Below are 25,173 nucleotides of genomic sequence, written 5' to 3'. Positions count from 1 at the left end.
TTACTGCACAGAGTCTGTGAACGACTTGATCCATTTCACATGTGCGCACCTTCAAGTGACTGCACGCTACTAAGAATCACAGCTCCCGTACACACAGACATGCAGACATGCAGACAGTGAAGGCGGATGGACAGGCAATCCGACAGATTCACAGAGCATGTTCACAAACTTTCGTGTCTCAAACGACTTTGATATGAGGCGGGCGGCTATATATCGAAATTGGGCACTGCAGCCGACTGCAGCGGATTGGGACAGCTCTTACGGAGTACAATGTCGGTGAGCGCGCGTTTGACTTCTCGTGATCATAATGCAAGTTGCAGCCACCCGAAAGTGACAAGGGGTGTCACTTCTCGAACATGTGGACAACCCCGCTGAGCGATGAGCATGTATGGATCTATTGACCGAAACAGGTATCGTGTCTGATGTCCAGGCAAATTGACTAGGGACATGGTTGGCTAGTGACAATACGATCATGGCTCTTGATTGTCTTGGGCACGCTATGTTCACTTGACGACGGCCGCTGACTTTCCTTCGGTCGATCTGGGCTCTCGGCTCACAACGGTATCTGAGCAGTGCATCGTTCAGAGGCCGGATCGACCTATTTGACAACTCCACGAAAAGGCCACGTCAGACATTCTGTTGTTCAGAGGCCAACGATGACCAACAGACGGTAGATTTACATGGGAGAGCCACCATGGGAATGATCGACATCGATCATCTTTCGGTCTGAATCACCATCCAGAGGCGAGTCGGGATTGCAACCACCTGGCTGCCAGAGCAAGTCTCGTCCCAGGAGGCTTCCAAGGCGTTGATGCTGGCAGGCTGTGACGAAGCTTTGAGGATGTAAGCATCTTGCGTGGGAAGTGGGCGTTGACGAGGGTGCTGTGGGTGTGTAAGTGCTTGACTTGTGCGGTTCAAGACGGAACTTGAAGCCTGGTTCAAAGTCGCAGGCAAGTTTATGGTGGGGTAGAAATAGCAGCACCTAAACCTTATCGATAAGACCCTTCCTAACCCTAACCCTTCGTCCTAAACCTGGGAAGCGCGAGCAAAGAAGGTTAGCCGCATGTTCGATCGCCGCCCTGCATCTCGACTGCATTTGTCCACAGGAAACATCGCTTTAAACACAACGACATGGCAACTTCGGCGCAAGCAAGCCAGGAGTCTGGCCCAGCCGCCCAGGACGAAGCCTGGGAAAAGTCCAAAGCAACCTTTGAGAAGTACGCGGGCAGTCCCTGGCGATCATGTTGAAGCCGGAGCTGACCAAGCCGCCATTCGCAGGAAGCGCAGCTCAGAGTACTATGATCCTTGTCAAGACTTCGCAAACAGGAGTATAAAATGCATGCATAGGAACAACGGAGACAGAGACATGTGCCAGGACTATTTCCAGTACGTCCACAGCTCCATATCCACCTCCGACACCGACGGCGACGGCGGGCAGTCACATCATTCATTCGAACACTCGATGGCGCATGGATAGTTGTACTTGGGGCTAACAAGAGCATGGTGACAGGGCCTACCGTGATTGCAAAAGGGAATGGGTACTATGGCATTCCTCTTACATCCCTTCAAACCATGCTTACATGTTAAGTAGATGGCCAGACGAAAAGCAGAGAGAGGTTCCTGGTTCAGTTGACGCGCCAGGGCCGGTTACATCTACATCGACATTCGGAACCTAAGGTAACTGGAGTTATGGTACATAAGAGACAAAAGTCCTAGCCCAAAAAGCATGGCGCGGCATTAACGACGACAAATCGATACCCTGATCAGACGGGTCGCTTCTGCAGCGCGGCTCGACTGACAGTTTAGTATGTAGTGTACGAATAGTCCTAATAGGACCTTGTAACATAGAAAGAATACATCCGCTCAGCAATAGGATTTCCAGTACAATGTATGCATGCTGTCGGGGTCCAATTGTATCGTGGTGCCACGTTCGATTGCGCTTCGAGCCCTTCTGAGTACCAGGCAGGTGCCCAGTGAGCAACATCAGATCTATGTCCACATTTCCCCTCATCAACTTTTTTTCTTTGACAACACCCGGGCGAGACACGGGCTCGATCATGTCCGACCCGACTGTCAGTGAGCGTCGAATCCGTCCTATTCAGGATGCAGTTGCGAGTGCGAACTGGAAGCAGGCACTTCAGCTGTGCGACAAATGGTCCAAGAAGGGCGAGAAGTCGGATAGGTTTCTGGTACCAGCTCTCCACAATCTCGAGACTCATGTCCTAACTCGCGTAGGCTCTAAAAGCCTTCGTCCTCGTTAATCAACCCGACAAAGCCCAGCATGACCGAGGGCAGACCGAGGTGCTTGACTTGTGCAAGCGAAGTCCCGCCGTCACCGACCCTGAAGCCATCTACCAGCTTCAAGATGCGCTCAAGAGTCTGTCGCTGCGAGACGAGGGGCCCAAATTGTGGGAAAGGGCGGTGACAGCGAAACAAAATGACAAGGATCTCTATATGAGATGGCTGAACCAAGCTGTTCTCGACAACAACTGGATCAGCGCTCAAAAGGTGTGAAATCACGGCCACTTTGTATCAGTGCAAGAGACGGACTGACATGGGGCCCATCCGACAGGCCACCATGGGGTTGCGAAAGTCCTTTCCAAAGGAAAGAAACTACGAATTCTGGAACATCATGATGTGCCATTTGATACACATGCAGAACGACCTCCCGGAGAAAGAAAGGACGCTCTTCGGAACCCTTGCATACCGGATGATATCCAAGGCAGCAGAAACTATCCTGCCCGACCAGGTTTGTCCATCGTCTGTATTATTATCTCTCAAGTCTCACTATGGTTAGGAGGATGGACTCGCTTCTGGGAAGGCGATCTCGACACCGGAAGAACTCGCTCTGCTCGTTCAAGTCTTCAATTCAACCAACCGATCAGCAGAGACTGTGAAACTCTTGCAAGGCAACTCACTGGGGATTGGATCATCGGTCGGCAAACAGGACCCCCAGCTTGTTTTGACTTTGCTCCTTGAATCCCTGGAACTATCAGGGCAATGGGATGAAGCCCTCTCCTCGTGTCACAACCTTCTTTCACAGCCGGAATACCAGTCGGATGGCCGGATCTGGCAGCTATGGCTAACGGCGCTGTCAAAGCTCCCTGCTGATAGGTATGTTTTACTGAAGTGGTGGATGGCTTGCGCTGCTAATACTGGTCCAGGTTTGAACAAAAATTCCAAGAACTACTAGACTCTGTTTGTCGCATCAACCCCCCAGTCCGAGCCGCATATATGGCAAAAATGCAATATCTGCGAAGCCGGGGGGGCGAAACCGAACTGGATACCTTGCTGCAGACCTGTAAAGACTACTCGCGCGCCTTCTGTCAGAAAGCGTTCTGTTTCGATGACTTGACAGAGTCTCTTCGACATCTTGATAAACCCCGACTTGACGATTTTACGAACTCCTGTTCCGAAGAAGATACTCTCTCACAACTGTTTCGACTGAAGCTCGCATATAGTTCTTTACCTGCCGATGTTTCACGAAGAGATCTGCTAGCTTTCATATCTCAAGCATTGCAACTCTACCAAGTATCGCTCTCCGATTCCAACGGTTGTCCGGAAGCAGCTATTTTAGCTGTAATGGCCATATTGAAGCTGTCATCTGTAGGAGAAACACGAAGCACCTTCTTCGCGGTTGTTCTCCTTCAAATTGCCCGGTCCAGGTTTGAAGATTTTTATCTGTTCAGTATTCTTCTTGGGCAGACACAAGCCCATTCTGGCCTGCTATCTCTGGCACTGGAAACTTTCACCAGACTCAGTATCAAGAACCTGCAATTCGAATCGGTGGGCCATCTCATCATGACGAGGATATCCTCACTACATCCAATGCCAAGTGCTCCAGGAGATGACATATACGATCCACTCAGAATCATTGACACCGGTCTAACAGTCCTGGAGAATGCAGACATTGCTCTCGTGCGTGGAATTCGCGAAGGTTTGAGATTTAATAGTTACTCCAACATCTACAACAGCGTCGCGATGCGATCCGATATCGAACGAAGTCTCAATCGGCAGATCTATGCCATCGAGGAGCGAAAGCTGAGACGGTCTCTAGGGCTATCAGAGGAGACCGTGCTGCCACCTGGTCCTTCCACTCTGGTGGACAACAGAGACTTCAGCTACTTGCCATCTTATCGTCCCGACGATTCGGAGCTACTGGCCCGTTTTCGATGCGGTCCGCTGCCCAAGGAGAAATGGATCCTTGCCATGGCGCTGTGCGACAACGTCGCGACCTATCTTAAAGCAGAACTCGTTTCGCAGACACCGCTGGCGCTGCAGGCATTGGAGACTCTCAAACAATCCCAGCTTAATCTGGAGAGACTCCGCGAGGAAATGGAGACGGAATTAACCACGGCAGAAAGGTGGAGCTTTCAGTGTCATCAAATGCTTTCTCAGGCAACCATTCTGGTAAAAGAAGGCACTGCAGTCAAAGACAATATTCTCGGGCTTCTTGAGGAGCTCAAATCCAGGCTAACCACAAGGCTGACCGAGCGCAAGAACCGGCAACCTGGTTGGACACTGGCAGGCGTCCGGATACCGATATGGGAGGATCTCCATACGAGCCTGACCGAGCTGGAGACGGTGCAAGTCATTGCCATGCTGCTGGCTGTTCTGGCCAAACGGCCCAAGTCGAAACCCAAGGCCTTTGCCGTACCACAGGAGACGCTGACGGAGCTCCAGAAGCTGGTCGTGGAAATAGAGCGTGCGGTCCACGACGATGCGCGGGACCTGAAGAGCCAGATTAATGCGCCGGGCGTCCTAGGCAAATTGGTAGACACGGGGCTGGCCAGGGACGACGCCGGCGACCTGGCCGAGTTGGCAGCTCTGCTGGAAATGCTGTGCGACGAAGTCACGATGGAGACGATCTGCGGAGACATGAAGGAGAGCTGGGATGATGCCTTGGATGGAGTTCTGGCCGTAAAAGTCAAGTTCTACAAGTGAGTGTGGATAGAGAATGTGACTTTGACCTTGATCAAGTACGTCAACTCAGGAGCGCCGAACCAGGCAAGGAAGTTAAATTGGCACTGCGAAACATGGATGTCGGAAACGTCTCTTGTTCGTTTCGCCAGGTCAACTGGGCTTCTCATTGCCTAACAGCTTATTATGACTGTATAACCCGACGAAGGACGATGACCCAGGTTGATCGAGGGTCCCGGTCACCTTGATCATTCTTTGTCTCCGCGCAAACGAGGCCGACCCCGTGCCAATGAGTCTGCTTTGCCTATCCCTCTTCCGTAGATGACAACGCCTTTTGCATAATGCTAACAGCCAAAACCATGGTTTTATGTCACTAATCCTGTCGGCCCTTCAGTAACCGCTTTGTGACCTTGTCTTTCTCGATGATATAGACGTGTGCGCCCCAACCGGACAGAGCGTCTCGGTCAACGGCGTTGAGGAGAGCCTGGGAGATGGTTTCGAAGAGATCTTCCGGTGACTGTGATGGAGGTCAGCATCATCAGACAAGGACTATTGTTAAGGGAACTCGAACCAGATCCGGCTCCCATAGACCTTCACAGGTTCCAAATAATTGCTCGCTCGCTGTACCCGCCACAATGAAATCCTTTGCAAAATCAATGCAGCCTATGCTGTCGAACCCGCAGATATACGGCTTCCCCGTGGTATGATTGATGCCAGCAAGGACAGGGCTGACAAACCATGGGCCAAACCGCTTCTCGTACAGACTGCTCGAGACCAGGTTGGCAAGGGTCTGGGGTGAAATGTTCCGCTCCTCGCGCAGTCGGTACATGTTGACTTTATATCGGAAAGTGTCGCTGACGGTCTGGACGTCCGTAGCTAGACCCGTCAGGCCCAGGTACACGGCCGGTCCGTAGCTGAAGATCTTGGGGAAGTTGTTCGAGACGGTCAACGCTTGCAGACCGAGGCGCAGGTCGCAGGCGATGGCAACGCAGTCTTTGCCCACCATTGCGACGCAGGCGCCGCCATCTAAACGGAAAAGAAAGAAAGCTCAGGTTAGGGCCGGTATACACTTCGGAAATGGGGTAAGGGCAGAGGGTAGGGCGTACTGATGTCGAAAGGAGAGCTCTGTTAAGGACGTAGGTTAGTTCCGAACGCTGATCTGATAGGTGGGAGGGAGTCATTGGAGCAGCTGCAACGCACCATCTTGAGGGAATAGTCTGTATTATTATCTTTGGGGGTAGAGGCCAGGGGCGAACTGAACTTCAGCAGCGGAAAATGAAGAAAGCGTGCGAGGAGGAATCGTCAATCTCGAAGTGGGACGTAACGACCAGGTCTCAGTCCTCTAGCAGGCATATGAAGCAAACGCGTTCAGGCGAGGCTCAAAATGGGATTGGCACCGCGGGCGAATTACTTAAGCAGCCTGGCCAAGGCCAATCAATAGGCGGCACCCCTTAGGTGGCAGTATGACGCCGTCAGGCTGCGCCTGTCTGCGACCCTCCATCTTCGCCGTAGTGGCAGTACACCCGCAGTCAATCTAAACAAACGATTAGATGAGCAGACCTACCACCTTTCTAGACTATTCTATCCCCGCCATTTCCTTCTGGATAGGCGTCTGTTGATACCGTTCTGCATGCCCTTACCTTAAAGTGAATTCATAGCGAGAAGAACAGCTCCTTGTGTCTGAGTAACTCCCCCAGGCTCTCCGCCTCTCCAAGGCAAGATGGCCTCGCACGTTGTCGTGATCGACTCGACCGCTCGAAGATCGACCATCAAAACCACTCCAAACAAAACTCTCAGCGAAGTCCTAGAAGAGGCGTGCGGCAAACTCGGCTTGAATGCCGCGCAATATGGCTTGAGGTAAGTGCCTATCCTTAGCCATTACTACGATTCCGGGATTCTGACAAGCCTTACAGACACAATAATAAGCAAGTCGACCTCTCTAGATCAATACGCCTCTCTGGACTGTCTTCAGGGGCAAAACTCGAACTCGTCCAACTGTCCAAATCCGCAGGTGTCGTGTCGATTGCCCTCCAATTGCCAGAGTCCGAGTCGAGAGGACTCCCCAACGCCCGACTCACAGACAAGTTCCCCAGTTCCACAACCGTGTGGCTAGTGCTCAGGAAATTTGAAGCCGGAGTAGCAGGAGGAACTAACCCTCCACGGAACTTGACCGCCAGAGGTGTTGCGTCTACGCAGGATGGCACTTCAGGTGCCGGAAGATTATACTATGAACAGCCTGTGGTGCAGGTCATGAATAGAGAGTTGTCGTCCTTAACGGACCTACAAAAGTCACTGGCACAGCTTGGTTTGAACAGCGGGACTGCATTGCTGAGGTTAAGTTTCAGGCCTACTGACACTCCGTTGGAAGAAGCCATGGTTCAAATTCAAGGCTACTTTGACTCTGTTGAGGGGCCCGCCATTGAAAGAACAGAGACACAAGAAGCTACGCTACCAGAAGAACCACAGCGACCTTCGGACGACAAAATTGATACCACAGAAGACAACCAACCTCAGAAGGCGCCTGTTTCTCAGGACGACGCTCCCAAGCCTTCGTCTCCGCAACCCGAAATAGTATCATCATCAACAGGTCGCCAAGTTTCCGTTTTTAGACCTCCCAGCTCTCATACCCCTTCAGCCGCTCTCATATCTCATAATGAAGCAGATTACATGCCAACCGTCGAACATGCACATTCACATCAGAGATTACTGCAGACTCAGGGGCGAAACCAACGGCTAGCCACAGAAGCCGAGTTGGCGGCACAGGCCAACGAAGAGGCGGCGAAATGGGCGGCGGTGAAAGAGGTGGAGGTCAAAATCCGGCTTCCAGATCAGAGTGCCGTGAGCGCCAAATTCGGACAAAGTGACACGGCTGCAGACTTGTACAACTTTGTTAGGGAGTGCCTCGACGAGAAGTGGAGGTCAGAGCAATTCACGCTTCGAAGTCCGGGAGCTCGAGGCAAGAACGAAGTGATCCCAGATGACCCTGGGAAAAAATTGATCCGAGACATCCAACTCAAGGGCCGAGTTCTTGCTATATTTGGATGGGACGATCACACAGCCAGTATTGAGGCACAGAACACCAAAGCTGTACTGAAGGAAGAGCTAAGAGTTCAGGCTCAAGATCTTACTATCCCTGATATTCCGACAGTGGCAGAGGAAGCGTCCGGTGTCAAGGTGAACATTGGAAAGCGGGATAGCACCACCGACGAAGGCGGAGAGGGCAAAAAGAAGCTACCGAAGTGGTTGAAAGGCTTGACCAAGAAATAGAGCATTGGTAGGGGGTTCCCTAGTTAGTATGCAGCATAGCTGGCCTGCATGGGGCTGGTCTCCAATGATGAGTAACGAGGGCTTACTTCCGGGCCCCAACGAGCCTTTGTCTTGAACTCACATGCATAATGAAGGAGACTATAGATGTCCGGTGGTCTTGCAAGATAATGAGGCTCCGACAGCCTAGTTCTTCCTGGCACATGGGTACTACGGAGTACAGAGTAAGTTGGTGGTAAGTATTGTGAGGGTATCTGTACCCCGCACGTGATTGCGGTGGAAAAGAAGTGGGACCACGATATTCCGCCCACAATGAAAGAAAGGCCGGATATTTATTCGCAGGACGAAACTGAAACTGCGAGTGGGAGACGAAACGAAGTCGACGTTCCATACCACCACCACCACGCTCGATATTCCTGCCCACCGTCCGTTGCGATCGTTGCCTCGATTCCGTGCGCACCCCAACAGTCAAGATGCCTTCTCAAGTCACCGACATCAAGCAATTCCTCGAGATTGCGCGCAGAAAGGATGCCACAGGTGCGCAGGGCCCTTCAGTCCTCAGATTTCCGATCTCCCTCACCCTGTCCCTCACCCTCTCCTCCCTCCCTACGCTCTGCAAACCGGCCTGTCATGCCATGCACCCGTTGGCGCTGAAGGGATGAAGGCGGGTTGGGCCGGGGGGGGGGGGAGAGGTTTACAAATCGGTCCAGTTCTTTCGAACAAGCTATCGGATATACTGACGGCTTTTCTTGATATTAGGAGCTCGTCTGAAGAAGTCGTCCAAGTCCAAGGACATCAAGTTGAAGATCCGATGCAGACGATACCTCTACACCCTGATCCTCAAGGACTCAGACAAGGCCGATAAGATCAAGCAGAGCTTGCCTCCTAGTAAGTCGCTTTTGCCCTTGGACTCCGGCTACATTGCACTGCACATGCTGACGTTGAATTCTTCAAACTAGCCCTGCCGTTCCAGGAAATCAGCAAGAAGACCAAGAAGAACAAGAAGGCCTAAATTCGAGGCAAGAAAAGAACGTCGGTCGGTCCATGAAAGAGTGGCTGGTGGAGGAGGTGTTTGAGACGCGCACACTGATACGGACATGGACACGGACACACGCACAAGGATACGGACAACGTGGGTGCAGATTCAGCTGGTACTTGCCCGGGAGCCTGGCAGGGGCCAGCATGCACTTTTGCAACAACTTCCGGTGTTAGCAGCCCCGAGGTCCGGGCTAAGTACTCTGTAGATGAGGTCGGAGCCAGGCTGGGAGCAAGGTTGAAGTGGCTGGACTGGACTGTACGTGACGAGGTCCTGGCAACAAAGCTGCGTAGATCAAGGGTTCATGTTCTTCCATGGCATGCCAAAAAAAAGCCCCCGCAAAAGAGGTCAATTACATGAACTGATTTCCTGGTCCTCTCCGGCATGCTTCAGACTGATATACTATTCTATTCTATTCCATGCCCGTCGTGCCAGTGGGCAAAACATAGTCTATTTCTTGGTATGCCTCTAGAAGACGGGTCTTATCGCCGCTCGAGCAAGAGTCTAGGACACTAGTGACTCGGTCCCTGTCCAGGCGCAATTCATATTCTCCGAAATATGAAGGTACATCACTCGTCTTGCGGAACCCCAGACTCTCAAACAACGCGATACTGCGATGGTTGCTCCCGCCAATTTTGACGGCGAAGTGGGTGAACCGAGTTAGATCTAGCGTCGGCGTCGGCGTCGATGTCGGCGCCGCAGCTGCAGCCGCCGCGGGCTGTCCAGCATGAAACTCGGTTAAAAGAGACGATTCGTGGCGTATAATGTAGCTGAGGAAAGTGAGCAAGGCGGCCCTGCCGTAACCTTTTCTTTGCTCGGTCCGCTCCGCGATCATGATTTCCAGTTCGCCGATCACGATCTGATGATTTTGCGCGTCGTCTTCCGTGGTTGAGATGAACAGATTGACGTCGCCTACCATTGAGTCAAGGTCGCGTCGTCCGTCGCGGGCCGTGGTTTGACTTCCCCCCGACCGGCAGATGATGAAGGTCAATTTGTCTGGGTCGACGCGCCAGCTTCGCTGCATTGCATATTCTTCATCGAGCGTCAGGGGCTCTGAAGCCGTCGCTTCTTGGATATCCTAAGGGATATGAGATTCAAAGAATCATGTCGCCTGGGGCGTGCTTCGTACCGGATCTTTCATCCATTCATGATATTTCGGGACATGGTGCGCCGAATATGGCACCAGGAGAACTTTCGCTGAAGAGACCGCTGAGACAAGTCAGACAATATGTGGGATGACAACACTCATTCACTGACCGGTGTGTTCATTAATCCGCATAGTTCATCGATCCATCATGTTCTGATGCAGATAGATGGATCGTCCAACAACTTTTCAATCGCTTTTGTTGTGGTAAAGGTTGAGATGTGGATGATGGAGGAGGGAAACTTTCCCGAAACCTCAGCCTTGTTGGCACAATGTCATGACCCATTCAAGTCCAGCTGGGAAGGATCGTGAACGTCAAATTTGATCACCTCGACCTCAAGGGTCTCGGAATCCACCAGCACAAGTTCGCCGGTCTCATGAAATCGAGGAACTGCAATGAGTCGGACTTGTTGCCCTTCGGGCCCATGAAGAACGTGAGTATCAAACCGGGCCTGATTCCCCACAAAAAAGACATGAGGGCATTGCTCGATCACGAATTGATCACGGTCCCGGAACGGATAGGACCACAATGTATCCGGAGCCGTAGGGGCGCCACATCTCCATCTAAGCATGTTGATCATAATTTCCATCCTTCCGTCCGCACCGTCGCCATCAGGTCCACCAAGATCAATGTACTTCAGAATGTCATCCACAGGTTGCCCGCTATTCCCCATGAATCGCCATCCATCAACGTCACCGTCCCAAGGGTTGGTGACGCTGTCGAGCCACCCAGGTTCCTCCTCTCCCGGATCGGTGACGTTTGCAGATGCATAAGCTCTCGAGTGTGGGAACATGGCGGGATGAATAGGTTGCTGGGGCAAGCTGAGGTTGGCTGGATCTCGTTCACCTGCTAGAATGGTGATTGGTATGCTGGGAAGGAGCTCCGCGAGGAATTGGTCGAAATGTTCGGTGGGGGAAGGATTGTATGCCGATGCATCGTAGCCGTATTTCCGACTGCCAGGTTTCTTGCCATCCTCGATTAAAGGTTCATGGTTGAGCATCAGGTCAGAAGCGACCGAGTTCCCGGCAATAATCAGACGGGAGATTGCATTGGCTTCATTCTGGTCATCGTCGTCCAACGCCTCGCCAAGCAAGTACTCGGTCAAGAGAGAGATACTTAGGGTGTCCGCCTCGGTCCCCGAAATATCCAAGCCACTGACCAGAGCCACCTTCTTCCTTGGCTGATCAACGTCCATCTTCTCTTCTTCGTCATCGTCACTCCCTTCCCACCTCTTCGGCTGCGGAGGCAGCTCAGGAAGGTGTAGGTCCAGCACCTCAAAATCTCCATTTGCGTTTTCGGTTCCGAGAACTGCGACAATGACGCCCGTGACCAGTAGGCTGTTCTTCAGCGTTTGGCCTGTGAGATGGAGCCGGCCGGATTCGTCCTCTAAGAAGACCTGTGTCTCGCTGTCCGCAGAGAAATATGAGTGTCGCGGCGGAGGCCCAGCAATCCAATGCTCTTTTCCAATGTCTTCCAGAATGTTGGGCTTCAACGGCAGGTCCATGTATATCGTGCCCACCACCCAGCATAGCTGACCTTGTCGGACATCCAGCACTCTTTCTACCCTCTGCGCCTTTTCCCCTGCAATCTCGAAGTCGGCCCAGTCGTCTTCTGCAATCTTCTCAACAACAGGTTTCAACTTGGCAAGCCGCAGAAAGTACATGTCACCGTACTGCTGTAGATAATGCTTGTTCTCGCCTCGAGAAAGGCGGTATGAATAGAGAGGATTGTAGCTACTGGGAGCCCTAGTCTGTAGAGAGAACTGCTCTTCTTTGTGGTATGCACGGAGCAGTCCTCGAATGGGCGCCATGCTAGGGGTTGGGGTAGGTATCGGTATCGGTGCAGTGATGTGCTGCTTAGGATGGAACCTAGAAAGGAATCTAGAAAGAATCCGGAGGGTGCGAAGGGAGCGGGTTGGATTGCAGTAGACTACGCGACGCGACGCGGATTGCAGGGACACTGTGTGAGGGGCGCGTCGTAGTACGGATACTGTACGGAGTACTATAGTTGTAAAAGCGGCATGGTTGGATTGGGGTGAGTCCCACCATAGAGCGTTGCATTAAGTTGCCGCCAGTCTAGCCTGAGCCTTTCATGGGGTATTCAAGAGCGAGTTCAAAACTGACGACGAGAATGAAGCGAGGGAAGATTGCTTCCACCTGCTTAGTGTCATTGTTGCTGCGAGCGCGACTGCAGAGGAAGTTGGCTAGGAAGAGCTGTATACCGTATGGCCCCTAAGCCATTCAAAACTTCACTGCTCAATTGCCAACCCATTTCCTCCTGCGGATGCGTCAAAAAGCGAGTGGTATAGAACTACGGTATACTCAGCTTTGGGCAGAGAAGCTCAACAAGCCTGACGCTTCCTCGCCCTCTTGCCCCGACCGCCAAAAAGACAACTGCATCCTTCCCACCAAGCCCAGAAAAGCCTAGGCTCCCACGACATCAAAAAGCAATCAATGGCCCTTAGGTATCAATAGCGATGCCTTCAGGGTAGCGACGGCCTACGATGGTGAATTTGGCCAAGATGGCATCAATCGCAGCCAGCTCGGCCGACGTCAACTCGTAACCCTGAGCATTCTCGCGTACACGAGTGTCGGTTGTGGCACCTGGGATGGGGATGACGAGAGGCACGCTAGGCTTCTTGGCCAGGCTCTTGGTCCAGCTAATGGCGAGCTGCGCAGGGGTGCAGCCCTTTTCCTTGGCCAGCGCCTGCAGTTCATCCACGAGCTGGAGATTGATGGGGAAGGTGTCAGGCTGGAAGCGAGGATAGAAGCGTCTATGATCTCCTTCGGGGAGATCATCCACTGATTTGAGCTGGCCACTGAGCATTCCTTGGCCGATGGGAGAGTACCTAGTGGTCCCCTCGAGTCAGCAGAGCACCCCCCAAAGCCGTAGAACACGAATACCTACGCGATCAGAGGGATATTGAGCTCGGCGCACGTGGCCGCAACCCCATTTTCCAATACGTGCGTCGCCCACAAGCTCAACTCAATCTCGACGGCGACAATTTTGGTCACCTTGACCGCCTGGCGGATGGACTCGGCGTTGACCTCGCTGAGGGCGATGCCGCGGATGATGCCCTTATTCACGTATTGTTCCTCGAGGTACTTCAAAGTCACCTCGAGAGGGGTGTTTGGGTCGACCCGCGCACACTCGAATATGTCAACCTTCTTGGTCCCGTCCAGGTCCTTGAGGATCCTGTCGAGGCTGCGCTTGATGCCTTCGGGTGATCCATCAGGCCGAAACGTCGCGTAATCAAAAGCCCCCTTGACGCTCAGCACCACCTTGTCAGCATCCTCTGGATATCGCTTGAAGTAAGCCGCCAGGAGTGTCTGCGTGTTCCATTCCGGTGTGCCGTAGAACTCTCCCGCGTTCCAGAAGTTACATCCGGATTCAAGGGCGGCGCGCATCGCTTTGAAGGCCTGCTCGATCGGCACTGGGGGGCTACGGCTGGTGAAGCCTGCGATTGCATACTTGTCAGCAGAGTTCAGACTCGAGCCTCATGTCACAAGTCCACTCACCCATCAGACCATATCCCGTCGAGCCAATCTGCTTTCCTACCAATTCAGGCATGGCGGCGTTGTTTGACGAAGACGCACAAGTGTCAACTGGATTGTTCTTGTTTCGAATGAGGGATGAGTGGACAGCTTATTTCGTAAATGATGCCGTTCCACTCCTTGCTGGGACAGGGCTCTATATACCCGTTTGTGTCCTGAGAGAAGCTGCTCGCGCCAAAGTCCGGTCCCAATCCGGATATAGCCCAAAGTCCGGTCGTCGCGAGAAGTTTCATGCTTCGGTATTGGGTCGAAACCAAGTTTTGAAGCTTGTTGACGCCTCAAGGACCGGCTTTGGGCGATGTAAGTGATGTGTAGACTTAGCAATAGACAAGTTAGCAGCGCCATGATTGGCCTTCCCGATTAGGAAAAACTTCTCTCATTGGATGATTTCCGGCACTTGACCGTTGTGTGGGGCGTTATTTCTATCATGCGGAGGATGTCTGGGTAGCTGACATCTGCTCGAGGAAATTGGTATGTCCGCAGGTCCACCGCAAAGTCCGAGGGTGGCAGAGAGCGGAGGGGAAATGGGCCGAGAGTATGACTTCTGAATCGAACTGCGAGTCAGGCAGTTCCGTCCGCATACCGGTGGCAACACCACACACACATGTCTTTCGGCCACAAGCACACGAGAGAGACATAGGGGTACAGGCAAACGCGTCGACGCAATCAATCTGCATCTAGGTGCAAACACGGCCCGACTCCCTTCCCTACCGCTGCATCCCAGAGCGCTTTCGCAGCCTCATCATGAAGAGAGTTGACCCAGGGAAATAAGACAAGACATTGGTGCAGTCCTGCCCAGGTCTCGATGGACAAGGATCGAAGTGTCCGCTGTATCTTTGGCATTAGCCACGCGTGATCTCGGTCTGCCAAAACAGAAGTGCCGCCGATAAACAGAATCCAGAGCATCAAATCATCGTCCTGCTTGTCTAACCCTCTGTCGATGACCTGTCTGAGATGTTGGCCGACGAGGCCGTACTTCAGGAACCGGCGACGACCACACTGGAGGAAGAATGTCGTCACGAAGGTTATGAGCCCAACATGACAGGCTGATTCCAGCCTACCCTCCAGTGGAGGCCCAGACAGGGGATGGAAGCGAACCAAGCGCGATCCGAGCGAGACGATGACTTCTTGAAATGTGTGAGGATCCATTTTGTAGTCCATGTTGAACAAAGACGCTATATTGGTGACGTCGAGCAGTATTTGCCGAAGACATGGATCGATTCCGTCGAATCTAGATCGGCAGTCGCCCAGGTGTCGGTTCATGAGCAAACCTTCCGATGCCAGGGCCAGCGCGACGTCGGACATCCGGTCTCGATAGAAGCAGGGCGAGGTGCCATAGTGTAGGGCATAGTCCAGGTCAGATCTATCCAGCGCCCGAAAGATCAGATTTCACACCCCATCTGCATTTCCTCGGCCGCTGCGACAGAGACTTACTTGCAAATCTTGATGGCCAGCGGACTGTCTTCTCCCAGCTGCGAAAGGCCGCCGCGCAGTTGGATCATTTTCTGGAGGCCCCTCAGATGTACCTCGGCTTCTGGTTGTGCTTCTCGCAGCAACTCTTGCACGACGAGGAAATTCACGACGGCGAGGTTGGAGTCCGACAGGGCTTCTGCAGTTTGGAGTTGCTGGTTGACCAAGCTCACGGCTTGGCCTAGATGGTAGATGGCTTTGGAGGGGACGGCCTCTCGGCCAAAGAAGAAGGCGTTCAGGGTGGCCATGAGTGCGAGGGAACAGTGATAAGCTACAACAAATGGTGACTTTAGTCAGTCCAGCCTTGCGCACACGCCACAGTGTGGGAATTTACCCGTCTTGTCCATAAACAGCACCTGCAGCCAGTATAACCTGGTCTGTTCCAGCGACCGGCAAATCTGTGGCGGATACAAGGCGTGGACGACGGTATCAAAGACTGTAGAATGTAAGGGAAATGGCCGGCAGAGGTCAACGACAATCCCGTACCTACACTGGCTGATGAGACCTAGACCCTGCGGCGTGGTTTCGACTGGAAATGAGACGGACAGTAGTTTGTCGCTCAGCGCCGGGTAGGTCAAGTCTAGTGAGTCTTGTACAGCAAGGGTGCGCCGGTTTTCATTTTCCTGAGCGCTCCGCCGGTTTGGAACTCGTGCAGTGGCTGTTTGCTGGCCTCGCAGGTCGAGTCTCGACTGTCGATGTCGATGGAGGGTCTTGCCGGCATTCTTGCCCTTCATTGCATGGCTACGTGCCAATCTTCTGGTGGCTTTATCGCTCTTTGTAGAGTCGATGAACTCAAAGTGCTTCTGCTCCCTCTCCATTATGCCTGGCGATGGCAGGTGCAAGTGGTTGATGGTGCAAAGAAAAGTCCGCAGGTGCATTGGAAGTAAAGCTGGATTCACGGATTTACCATTGATCCGGCGGTTAAAGCCGCTCCACTACCTGGATCTGTACAGGCAAGTATGTCTGCCTATACCGCACTCACCGCCGTATGAGGCTGAGGCTGGGAAAAGGACAGTGAGTACGGAGTAGTAGGACCCCCGTCCTCTGTATCTGTATTGCCTTTAGCCATATCTTCTTATTCTATCTCTACTCGGTAGTTCCTCCCCTCTCGCCCTCGCTGTATATCAACATGCTTCAGATATGTGGCTGTACCTCAGAGGGTGGAGGTTTGCCTGCCAATGTTCTTGACAGGGTCTAGGGTCCTCGACGCAATCCAATTCACTGCATCTACGAAGATCAAGCCTAGGTTCCAAGAGACCAGATAACCCAGCACCTAGCCCTTCGAGGATGTTCATGCTCTCGAAGCGTGACAAGGATAAACTCGGCTACTCTGTTTCCTGCAAAGACCTCTGGACATCGACGAAGATCGCCAGTTACATGGAGGATCAAACCGAGAAATTTTTTGCCCATCGCCAGCTCCCAAACACGGGCTCCAGCTCGGGCTTTGGTGGATACACATAGACTCCATCTCGGGATCTACTAGTCGATACAGAGGATCCGGTCCCCGGTTGATCTAGACCTGTCTTGGTCGCCGACATGCTGCAAGACAATGGAGATGGCCGGATTTCCTCTCCACTGGAACGGGCTCCTTGTGCAGCGACGGGTGGCGTAGCAGCTTCTCCTTCTCGGCCATGAGCTGATCTCGCTCTCGAGTCGTCCACCTCGGTACTGGCCGCGCAATACGATATCCGTCTGGAGGAATTACCTCCGATGAACTTAGCGTGCGCCAGCCCTTTCACCAGACTCACCACGTGCTCTGGTTCAATGGTTCACCCGTCTCCTTACAAGAGACTGAGGTTTGTATGTCTTCTGTCAGGTAAGCCTCAAAAAGTATGCGGGACTGGCCCGTGTCTGCGGGATCGGCCTCTCACTGCTCATCAAGTACATGCGCAGGCTCCAAAAAAGGAGTCTGGTAGAAGATCGCATTCCCATGTAGAGCTGGATGGAAGAATTGCGGCTTCTTATCTCTTAAGTTGCCCGAGAACCAACCGCTGAGCGTATCCATTTCGTTCCCTCGTACTTTTATATGTTCACTCTATAGAGCAAAAACAGGGGAGTGTAACAGTAAACCCCCACATGGTCTATTCGCGAAATAGTCTAAATCTCCTTCACCGGCTGGCTACACTACCGTCACAGGTTTGACCGTGGTGGTAAGACCGTCCTGCTTGATATGGGCGCTCTTCTCAGATTCCGCATCTCCAATCGAAGGAGATTCCGATTCCGATTCCGAGCTGATCTGAAGGGCAATCTTTCTTCTGCACCCGTCGTCAGCAATGATCCAGGGAAGGAGGACAAAGGGAGCGTGAACAAGGATGACTTACTCTTGTCTTTTATGCAGCGGTTTGATCACGAAGATGGTGAACAGAATCAGCACCGCCGACATGGCCAGAGCAAACGGGTAGCCCTTTGGAAAACTGGGGGCTTCCTTGGTGGGGAAAGTGAACAGGGGGATCCAGGCAGTGGTGCTTTGCGAGACAGCATTCACGATAATGAGTGTGAATGCTCTTTCCTGCGTGTCGTTACGCAGGATATCGTTCACCCATCCGTAGAAGACGGAGCTCATTCCGAACTGGGCGTACAACAGATTGAATGCCACCCACAGTGCCGCCTCCGGCACATTCCAGATGGTCAGGATGATCATGGCAATGATGTTGACCACGCATGACAGAGTGATGGCGCCGGTGCGGCCGAGGAAGAGGTCCGAGCCGAAGTTGAGGAACAGCACGTAAAAAATGCCGACGGCCGCCGAGGTCGAGCCGTATTCGTTGATTTGAGATGCGTTGTAGCGCTTCAGGCCTTTCAACCAAATCAGATAGCCTCCATAAGATGCGGCGTTGATGCTCCAGTAGATACACCCCCAAAGCGTGAGGGTATAGATTTTCCAGTCGGTGAAGATGTGGATGAATCGGTCCTTCACCGTCACTTGAGCACTGCGCGCCTTCTTGGGAATGCCGACGGTCAGGCGTTCGCGGGCCATTTCCACTTGGGCAGGTGACAGGAACCATCTGTTGGGTTTGTCGGGAGTCCCGGGCCAGACAAATACGCCGGCAATGGCGACGGGGATTGTCATAAGGGCGTTGATGATGAACATCCACCTAAAGAGGGCGATCTAGTTAGGAACAGTAGCTCCCTCATGTCTGGTTTCGGGGGCAGCTCACCTCCAGCCTGATAGACCACTAACACCATCGAGATGGGCCGAGGCGCCACTCTGGATCAAACCAGCAGTCAGAGTACCCAGGGTCAATCCCACGTAGAACATGCCACCTCGGCGACCGATTTCATCTGCGCGATCTAGGTGCTTGTTAGACATGCAACAAGAAGCAGGAGAGAGATGTGAGGGGGGTAAACTGCTTACACCAGGAACCGAGGACATAGTGAACAGCCGGGAAGAAGACAGCCTGCACAAAGAACACATCCATCAGTATATGTGGCAGACACACGCGGTCTTCGAGGCTCGAGACTCGAGACCCGAGGCCCGAATCCAATCCTCTACTCACCTCGAAAAGCCCAATCAGGAATCGATATGCCATGAGCTCTGCGTAGCTGGAGGCGCGGTACTGCAAGAGGGTGAAGATGCCCCAGCCCAATTCGAAGGCAGGGACCAGGTAATGCATGGGAAAGCGCGGGAAGAGATATGTGCATGGAAGCTGGCCGACGACGCTCCCGACGGTATAGACGACGCCCAGTTGGACGAGCTCATTCCCATAGAAACCGAGTTCCTCCTTGAGGCCGGCGACGTATGCATTGGCTAGAAGCAGAAGCAGAGGGATTAGTACACGGTACACCACTGGTAGACACAAACGGCAACGATGCACACAGATGTAGATATAGACATGGGTATAGACAATGGCACTCACTGATGTTCGACTGGTCGATAAACTTGATCCAATAACCCAGAAAGGCGTAGGGCACGATGAGCAGATCCAGCTTCAGGATGAGTTTGCGCTCCTCGGGGCTGTCATCAGCGGCAAACCAGTGGTACCAGGCTCTTCCTTGTCGTTTGGCGTGCATGATGGCGAAGTCGTCTACTTCCTCGGGGATTCAAAGTCAACCGGTAGGGTTCAGCACTTTTCACTGAAGCCTTCCTACGCCGGAGCCCCGTGGTCCTTCTGCTATCTCAATATATAGCGGATTTCGCTGTGGAAGATTTTTATTTCTCCCACGCGACGGCAAGGCGATCACGACCACATGGAGATGATATTTCACCATCGCCCAAGCGCGCCCCACGAAGGCATTCCAGAAGTCTGGCCGCCATCTCGAATCCACCGAGGCGACGGGCGTGAAGCCCGACCAAAATCGCCCAAATGGGTGCTGTCACAGGCCATTCAGGGTGTGCTGACCACAGTCCAGATAACGGAAGCAGTCTGAGGTTCAGAAAACACCATTTCGACCCGCTATGGCACAATCGACGGGCAAGGCCAGCCAGATCATTTGCACGGAGCCTGTACTGCTTTCATCCTCCTTGGCAACCATGCTAAGGGGCAACTGGAGTCTGTATTACAGAGCTGAGAGGAGTAAGTACAAAGTATGTCCTGTGTTCGCTACCGTTGATATTGGCTGCTGTTCCGGCCGTGCGGTTCCAACGGGCTTGTCTCGGGCCCACGATCCACATTGTTCGCTGTTCAGGTGGCCGAAAAAGTGGTCGAAAAGCAAGTTGAGCCTGATGTCGTGATCATGCTCTGCTATGGCGACATCCTGGGCGAGTTTCCTATAGCGCGTATGGATACATATAACTTCCCAAAGAGGTCAGGCGCCTCAAGATGTGGTGGAGAAGGTCCTGTGCGGGATCCGCTCTTCCTCCAGATTGTCTCTCGCTCGGCATCTACTGTACATTCGGCTATCTGCTTATCTGGCAGCGGGTCCCCGTAAGGCCATGCCAGGTGCCATGCTGAGGTACCCAAGAGACAAGACCCAAGCACTACTGTATCAGTGTACTCCGTACGGAGTATTCCTATTCAGATGCCAATGGACTGTGGATAGGGGACAGTGGATGGTGGACAGGCATCCTTGGGGCCAGCCACGTGAAGAAGATTTGCCAGGCCCATGTTTATATTTTTCCGACTCAGCCTTCCTCCCTCTCAATTGCCCTGTACACTTCACACTGTACCCCTATACCAGCTCCGTGCTCCTGTTGCTGTTCCTGTTCCTGTTCCTGCCCTTCCCAAACCACTCCTTGTACGTGCCTAGCGACCATGGCGGATGTTGCGATTCTCCCTTACGACCAGTACACCGATGCACCCGGCACGCTCTTTGTGAAGCGCGAATGGGAGGAAGCCAATGCAGCGCATCCGGAGAATTTCGACTTTGGTGATGTGCCCAAGGGTTGGCCCAAGAAGCTGACCGGACCATTGGTATGGAATGGAAAAGACCTACACGCTCATCGTATGGGAGTCCCCTTGGAGATTGCCTCGATCAATTCATCTGATACATCCATCCAGCTGAGAAGTACGTTCGACTTCTTAAGGACGACGAGATTGCCGAGATCGATGCTGGGTTGAAGGTATGTATATCAAGATATATCCATGCTACTCGAGTCAAATAAGAACAGAAACATTCTGACTTGATGGGCATCAGGCCTTCCAAAAACTTTCCCTGCCTGCATCCGCCGTAGCACAGTCGACCTTCCCTCTCCCCAAGCTAGGCGCGTCTCTGCGGGCGATCGGGAAAAACCTGTACCAGGGCACCGGGATCACCCTGCTCAGAGGATTCCCCATCCAGAAGTACAACCGAGAAGAGCAGGTCTTGATTTTCCTCGGCCTCAACTCATGGGTCGCCGACACCCGTCTGGATCAAGGCATTGGGCGTGGGATTTGTCACATTAAGGTAAGTGCGGTGCGAGCGGACGTCGATTCAGCCCGGCCCGTCATTCCTTTCCAACCTCGACTCCCTTCTAACACTGGTTGAAACAGAGCATCAAGCACCTCGACCCTGCTCAACGAGGCAAGATCTTCGTGTCGGCCCAGAACAATGACGCGCAAATGTACCACAGCGATGCGGGATCCGAGATTGTCGGTCTCATGGCGCTCTCCCTGCCCAGCTCGGGCGGACAGTCGACCGTGGCCAGTGGCTGGCAGGTGTACAACCACCTCGCCGAACACCGACCTGACATTCTCCGAATCCTGGCGGAGCGAAAATTCCGATGGACAGCGTAAGTGCTAAGGATGAGCCCCCGATCGAAATGAGAGAGACACACACTCAACGCTGGCCTTATAGGAACGGAATCCCCGAAGACGGTGTCAGACTCATCCACTGGCTGAACGAGAAGTTGTACATCAACTTCGCCACCAGGACATTCATCGGCTACGCAGAGGTAAGATAGACTAGATACCGATCAGGCCCAGTCCCAGGCCCAGTCCCGGTTCCCATTACACTGTTCTGAGTTGCACCGACACTAACCCGTTTTCCCAACTTGAAGGCACCTGAGCGAGACCACAAATTCCCGCCCCTGACATTCGAGGAGCGAGAAGCCTTCGGAGGATGGCAATGGATATCGGAGCAGTTTTCGCTAGAGTCATCCCTCCAAGTCGGCGACATTGAATGGTACGTCAGCCTGCGTCGACCAACTTCCGTCCAGGCCCCGGTCCCGGTCCCGTGAATTGCTTGTGGACATGGGCATTGGCACTGACACTGACACCATCATCTACACAGGGTCAACAATCTACACCATCAACATGCTCGCCGAGGCTACATTGACGACGAGAATGAGCCTCGCCATCTCCTGAGAATCTGGTCTCGGGATAGCGAGTTTTCGCCCGAACTACCGCTGGATATCAAGAACAAGTTTGATGCCATGTTCAAAGAGGCGCCGACCTTCTATCCCTTGGATGAAATAGAGGAGGACATCAGGAGGAAGGAAACAGGCGTCTTCACCGCTTCTTGCAAGGAGGAGACGGCGGCAGAACGAGTTCGGACCGGCTTCACCAAGCTAGTGTTGGGCTGAGACAGGCTCGGGCGGAGGAGGTAGTTGCTCGTCAGATGTTGATAGATATACGGAGTACGGATACTTGTTTACTATACCCGATTCCTAGCTTAGTACCTAGTGCCCAGTACCTAGTGCCTAGTGCCTAGTTACTGAGGGACCTGGTGGCTGGTGGCTGGAGGCTGGTCGATGATTGAAGAAGTAAAAGTTCAAAGGTCTGTCTGTCTGTCTTGATAAGAGTAGTGCTCGCTTCTGCTTCACCAGTCAAGCAATCAACCCTCTCCTCTCAGCCTCGTTCGTGTCCGTCCCTCTCACGCACTGCCACTAACCCCAACCCTTACCACCCAGTTTTCGGGCTGGTTTGGGCCTGATCGTGGAGATACATACAGTGCAGTAGTTTGGCAACCGCTACCTCCGAGTATAAACATGTCAGAGATCATCGGAACAAGTTGCTCATGGAATCGACTTAGAAACCTGCCCTCAGCGTTGTTGCCTGGTTCTTTGTTTTCCTGTGCTGAAGCACTGGACAGGCTGGAAAGGCGTGAAATCGATATCGACCTGTACCCGTGTGTGGACCTCTTACTATGAGATAGGAGTTATTAGTTATTTGTTATTTTTCGAGTGGCGATTACTGATCTAACTAGACCAGCGATGTCGTTCCCCCCTCCCCTCCACCTCCGTCTATCTATCTATCTATTCCCAAAAGGGGGCAATGGCTGATTGTGCACAGAAAACAGAAAACACAACCGATACCGAGAAGATAACTATGAATACACAAAAAGCCTTCTTCTTCTTTGCCGCTGCCGAGCCTTATGGCATATGGTCTGGCATACGGTCCGGCATATGATATGGTCTAGAAGGGCACCAGGAGTTTCCAGCCCGTACGTCGGATTCTCACCACAAGCACCAAGGTAGTGCCGGCAAGACAGAAGACTCCGGAAAACACCTTGACACCCACCCAACCGTCTGAGTGTTGGCGTATGGCTCCGTTGATGGGATTGGTGGTCAATCCGGCAATCGCGGTGACGAACAGGACAATGCCTGTTCGGAATCCCATCTCTGAAAACGGCGAGATCTGGATGACCAGCGGGGCGATGAGCGAGACGAAAGCGCCGGAGAAGAATCCAAAGAGCACGGCGAAGGCCACAAGGGCCGCATCGGTCGAGACGGGCAGCCAAAGGACCAGGATCCAGATGCCAGACAGGTAGCAGAAGGTGACAAACATGTTGTATCGGCCGAGTTTGTCGCTCGCAAAGCCGGAGAAGAGCCGGCCGAACAGTGATGCGGCATTCAGGATGGGAAGCAGATACTGCGCGAGACCAGGATCCATGCCGGCCTCCAAGGCCTGAACGGGAAGATAGTTGATAGGCACGAAGAAGCCGTAGCTGAAGAGGAATGAACCGGCCGTGATGAGGACGAAGTCGGTCTCGGTAAATGGCTTGCGGAGCTGGGCGCCGCTGACCGTCTGAGGCTGTGGAGGATAGAAGGGACGGACGGTCAGATTGGCCACGACCAGCAGGAAGAGCATGAGAAAGGCGGAAACACGCATGGCCCAGCCGAACCCGACTTCGCGGATGAGGCGTGACACCATGATCGGAAAGACGACACCGCCAACACTCGAGCCGGTGAACAGGATGCCAAAGGCCGCGCCGCGTTTGTGATTGAACCAGCCGTGGATGCAACTGAAGGCTGCAATCGTCATCGTCAGTCTCCTGGCAACGAATCCATGCCACAGGCGTGAAGGGTGAAGGGAAGGCTGGCGTGACATGACATACCAGGTTGAAAAATTGCGGAGACACCGATCGCAGAACACAACCCCTGGGCAAGAAGGATTTGATAGTACTCGGTGCCCAGCGAGGCCATCATGATGCCAAAGACGTGCAGAAAGCTGCCTGTCAGGAGCAGCCACCTTGGACCAAACCTGTCGTACAAGTACCCGACGACGGGGCCCTAGAGAGGGACTCGGATCAGCAAGGCCGTGCAGAGGAAATGGAAGGGCCCAAGCCAGAATGACATGCGTACCATCCCCATGATGAAGAAGATTTGCAACGATGGAATCCATGAGATCGTACTCGGAGAATAGCTGCTGAGCAATTCCCTCTGGTAGTATTCCTGGAAGACGCCGACGCCTGCTTGGTGTCAGTGGATGAGGTCAGGCCTGTATACGAATGCGAAGGAACGTCGTCTCACTGTTGAGCCAGCCGAAACTGCAGAACGAAGTACACCAAACACCCAGCACGACGAGCCAAGCGGCAAGACCACCGTCCGGGCCATCGCCACCAGGAAAGCCGGGTTGCGATGCCTTCTCCTTCTCCATGTCTGCATTTCCCGTCTCAGGTTCGGCCGCCAGGGCCACGGCTTGGGGTTGTGATTGTGGTGTAGACATGGCATTCCTGCAAACATCCAAATGCAACAAGCCTGCAGTTAACGGTTCTTGACATGGTGACTCCTATGGGATTCCCCTCCCTTTGCATCTTTATAGCCAGGAGGACGGGGACGGGGACGGGAATGAGGAACCATTTCGCACCGAGCAGTGTCCTGTCCACCACCCCCTGAGATAGCGGTCTCGGGAGGTCGGGAGGTGGAAAAGCGAAATTGACTGCAGAGCGTCTTCGACCAAAGAATGGCCAGCGGCGTGGCTCCGAGTACGAGTGGTTGACAAGAGGCGCAAGACGATCGACTGACCGTTGAACAGGTCAATGGTCAATGGTCAATGCGCTGCGCAGTTCGGCCTCGGTGGTAAATGAATACTGTGGATTTCGACGGGTGCGGCTTTAAGACATCAATTACGCCCGACCGAGCAATCCATGGGTATTCATCACCTCCTCTGTACTCTGTACTCTGTCTGCACCAGCGATTGTATCC

At 53.2% G+C, this 25,173-nt stretch overlaps 11 protein-coding genes across 11 annotated transcripts; 4 read left to right on the top strand and 7 right to left on the bottom strand.

The window, feature by feature from the left end:
- Positions 1 to 2,057: 2,057 nt before the first annotated feature.
- Positions 2,058 to 4,944, top strand: A1O3_08546 (uncharacterized protein; the record flags this gene model as incomplete). The annotated part of the gene is made up of 5 exons (XM_007738643.1): positions 2,058 to 2,189; positions 2,236 to 2,508; positions 2,573 to 2,749; positions 2,798 to 3,114; positions 3,165 to 4,944. The coding sequence occupies 5 exons, from the start codon at positions 2,058 to 2,060 to the stop codon at positions 4,942 to 4,944; spliced, it is 2,679 nt and encodes an 892-aa protein (XP_007736833.1).
- Positions 4,945 to 5,293: 349 nt separating this feature from the next.
- On the bottom strand, positions 5,294 to 5,926 carry A1O3_08545 (proteasome component PUP3; the record flags this gene model as incomplete). Its single annotated transcript, XM_007738642.1, has 2 exons — positions 5,294 to 5,437; positions 5,492 to 5,926. The coding sequence occupies 2 exons, from the start codon at positions 5,924 to 5,926 to the stop codon at positions 5,294 to 5,296; spliced, it is 579 nt and encodes a 192-aa protein (XP_007736832.1).
- Positions 5,927 to 6,640: 714 nt separating this feature from the next.
- Positions 6,641 to 8,187, top strand: A1O3_08544 (uncharacterized protein; the record flags this gene model as incomplete). The annotated part of the gene is made up of 2 exons (XM_007738641.1): positions 6,641 to 6,777; positions 6,834 to 8,187. 2 exons carry the CDS (start codon positions 6,641 to 6,643, stop codon positions 8,185 to 8,187), a joined length of 1,491 nt encoding a protein of 496 aa, XP_007736831.1.
- A 470-nt stretch (positions 8,188 to 8,657) lies between these two features.
- Positions 8,658 to 9,196, top strand: A1O3_08543 (ribosomal protein L38e; the record flags this gene model as incomplete). The annotated part of the gene is made up of 3 exons (XM_007738640.1): positions 8,658 to 8,721; positions 8,944 to 9,072; positions 9,144 to 9,196. The coding sequence occupies 3 exons, from the start codon at positions 8,658 to 8,660 to the stop codon at positions 9,194 to 9,196; spliced, it is 246 nt and encodes an 81-aa protein (XP_007736830.1).
- A 436-nt stretch (positions 9,197 to 9,632) lies between these two features.
- A1O3_08542 (uncharacterized protein) lies at positions 9,633 to 10,499 on the bottom strand (the record flags this gene model as incomplete). The annotated part of the gene is made up of 3 exons (XM_007738639.1): positions 9,633 to 10,298; positions 10,350 to 10,429; positions 10,478 to 10,499. 3 exons carry the CDS (start codon positions 10,497 to 10,499, stop codon positions 9,633 to 9,635), a joined length of 768 nt encoding a protein of 255 aa, XP_007736829.1.
- A 140-nt stretch (positions 10,500 to 10,639) lies between these two features.
- A1O3_08541 (DNA polymerase delta subunit 2) lies at positions 10,640 to 12,175 on the bottom strand (the record flags this gene model as incomplete). The annotated part of the gene is made up of 1 exon (XM_007738638.1): positions 10,640 to 12,175. One exon carries the CDS (start codon positions 12,173 to 12,175, stop codon positions 10,640 to 10,642), a length of 1,536 nt encoding a protein of 511 aa, XP_007736828.1.
- A 650-nt stretch (positions 12,176 to 12,825) lies between these two features.
- A1O3_08540 (pyridoxine 4-dehydrogenase) lies at positions 12,826 to 13,935 on the bottom strand (the record flags this gene model as incomplete). Its single annotated transcript, XM_007738637.1, has 3 exons — positions 12,826 to 13,213; positions 13,273 to 13,822; positions 13,884 to 13,935. 3 exons carry the CDS (start codon positions 13,933 to 13,935, stop codon positions 12,826 to 12,828), a joined length of 990 nt encoding a protein of 329 aa, XP_007736827.1.
- Positions 13,936 to 14,585: 650 nt separating this feature from the next.
- A1O3_08539 (uncharacterized protein) lies at positions 14,586 to 16,207 on the bottom strand (the record flags this gene model as incomplete). The annotated part of the gene is made up of 4 exons (XM_007738636.1): positions 14,586 to 15,282; positions 15,354 to 15,660; positions 15,724 to 15,825; positions 15,880 to 16,207. The coding sequence occupies 4 exons, from the start codon at positions 16,205 to 16,207 to the stop codon at positions 14,586 to 14,588; spliced, it is 1,434 nt and encodes a 477-aa protein (XP_007736826.1).
- A 1,301-nt stretch (positions 16,208 to 17,508) lies between these two features.
- A1O3_08538 (uncharacterized protein) lies at positions 17,509 to 19,400 on the bottom strand (the record flags this gene model as incomplete). Its single annotated transcript, XM_007738635.1, has 6 exons — positions 17,509 to 17,644; positions 17,711 to 18,484; positions 18,548 to 18,680; positions 18,745 to 18,787; positions 18,887 to 19,137; positions 19,247 to 19,400. 6 exons carry the CDS (start codon positions 19,398 to 19,400, stop codon positions 17,509 to 17,511), a joined length of 1,491 nt encoding a protein of 496 aa, XP_007736825.1.
- Positions 19,401 to 20,581: 1,181 nt separating this feature from the next.
- A1O3_08537 (uncharacterized protein) lies at positions 20,582 to 22,329 on the top strand (the record flags this gene model as incomplete). The annotated part of the gene is made up of 7 exons (XM_007738634.1): positions 20,582 to 20,771; positions 20,828 to 20,889; positions 20,964 to 21,212; positions 21,299 to 21,537; positions 21,603 to 21,699; positions 21,805 to 21,929; positions 22,038 to 22,329. 7 exons carry the CDS (start codon positions 20,582 to 20,584, stop codon positions 22,327 to 22,329), a joined length of 1,254 nt encoding a protein of 417 aa, XP_007736824.1.
- An 832-nt stretch (positions 22,330 to 23,161) lies between these two features.
- A1O3_08536 (uncharacterized protein) lies at positions 23,162 to 24,694 on the bottom strand (the record flags this gene model as incomplete). Its single annotated transcript, XM_007738633.1, has 4 exons — positions 23,162 to 23,997; positions 24,084 to 24,258; positions 24,331 to 24,437; positions 24,499 to 24,694. 4 exons carry the CDS (start codon positions 24,692 to 24,694, stop codon positions 23,162 to 23,164), a joined length of 1,314 nt encoding a protein of 437 aa, XP_007736823.1.
- Between the last annotated feature and the right edge of the window lie 479 nt (positions 24,695 to 25,173).

This window comes from Capronia epimyces (genome assembly GCF_000585565.1).
Source record: "Capronia epimyces CBS 606.96 chromosome Unknown aczIQ-supercont1.8, whole genome shotgun sequence".
Lineage (NCBI taxonomy): Eukaryota > Fungi > Ascomycota > Eurotiomycetes > Chaetothyriales > Herpotrichiellaceae > Capronia > Capronia epimyces.
Note: the sequence above shows the minus strand (reverse complement) of the source record. Positions and strands in the feature narration are given on the sequence as shown.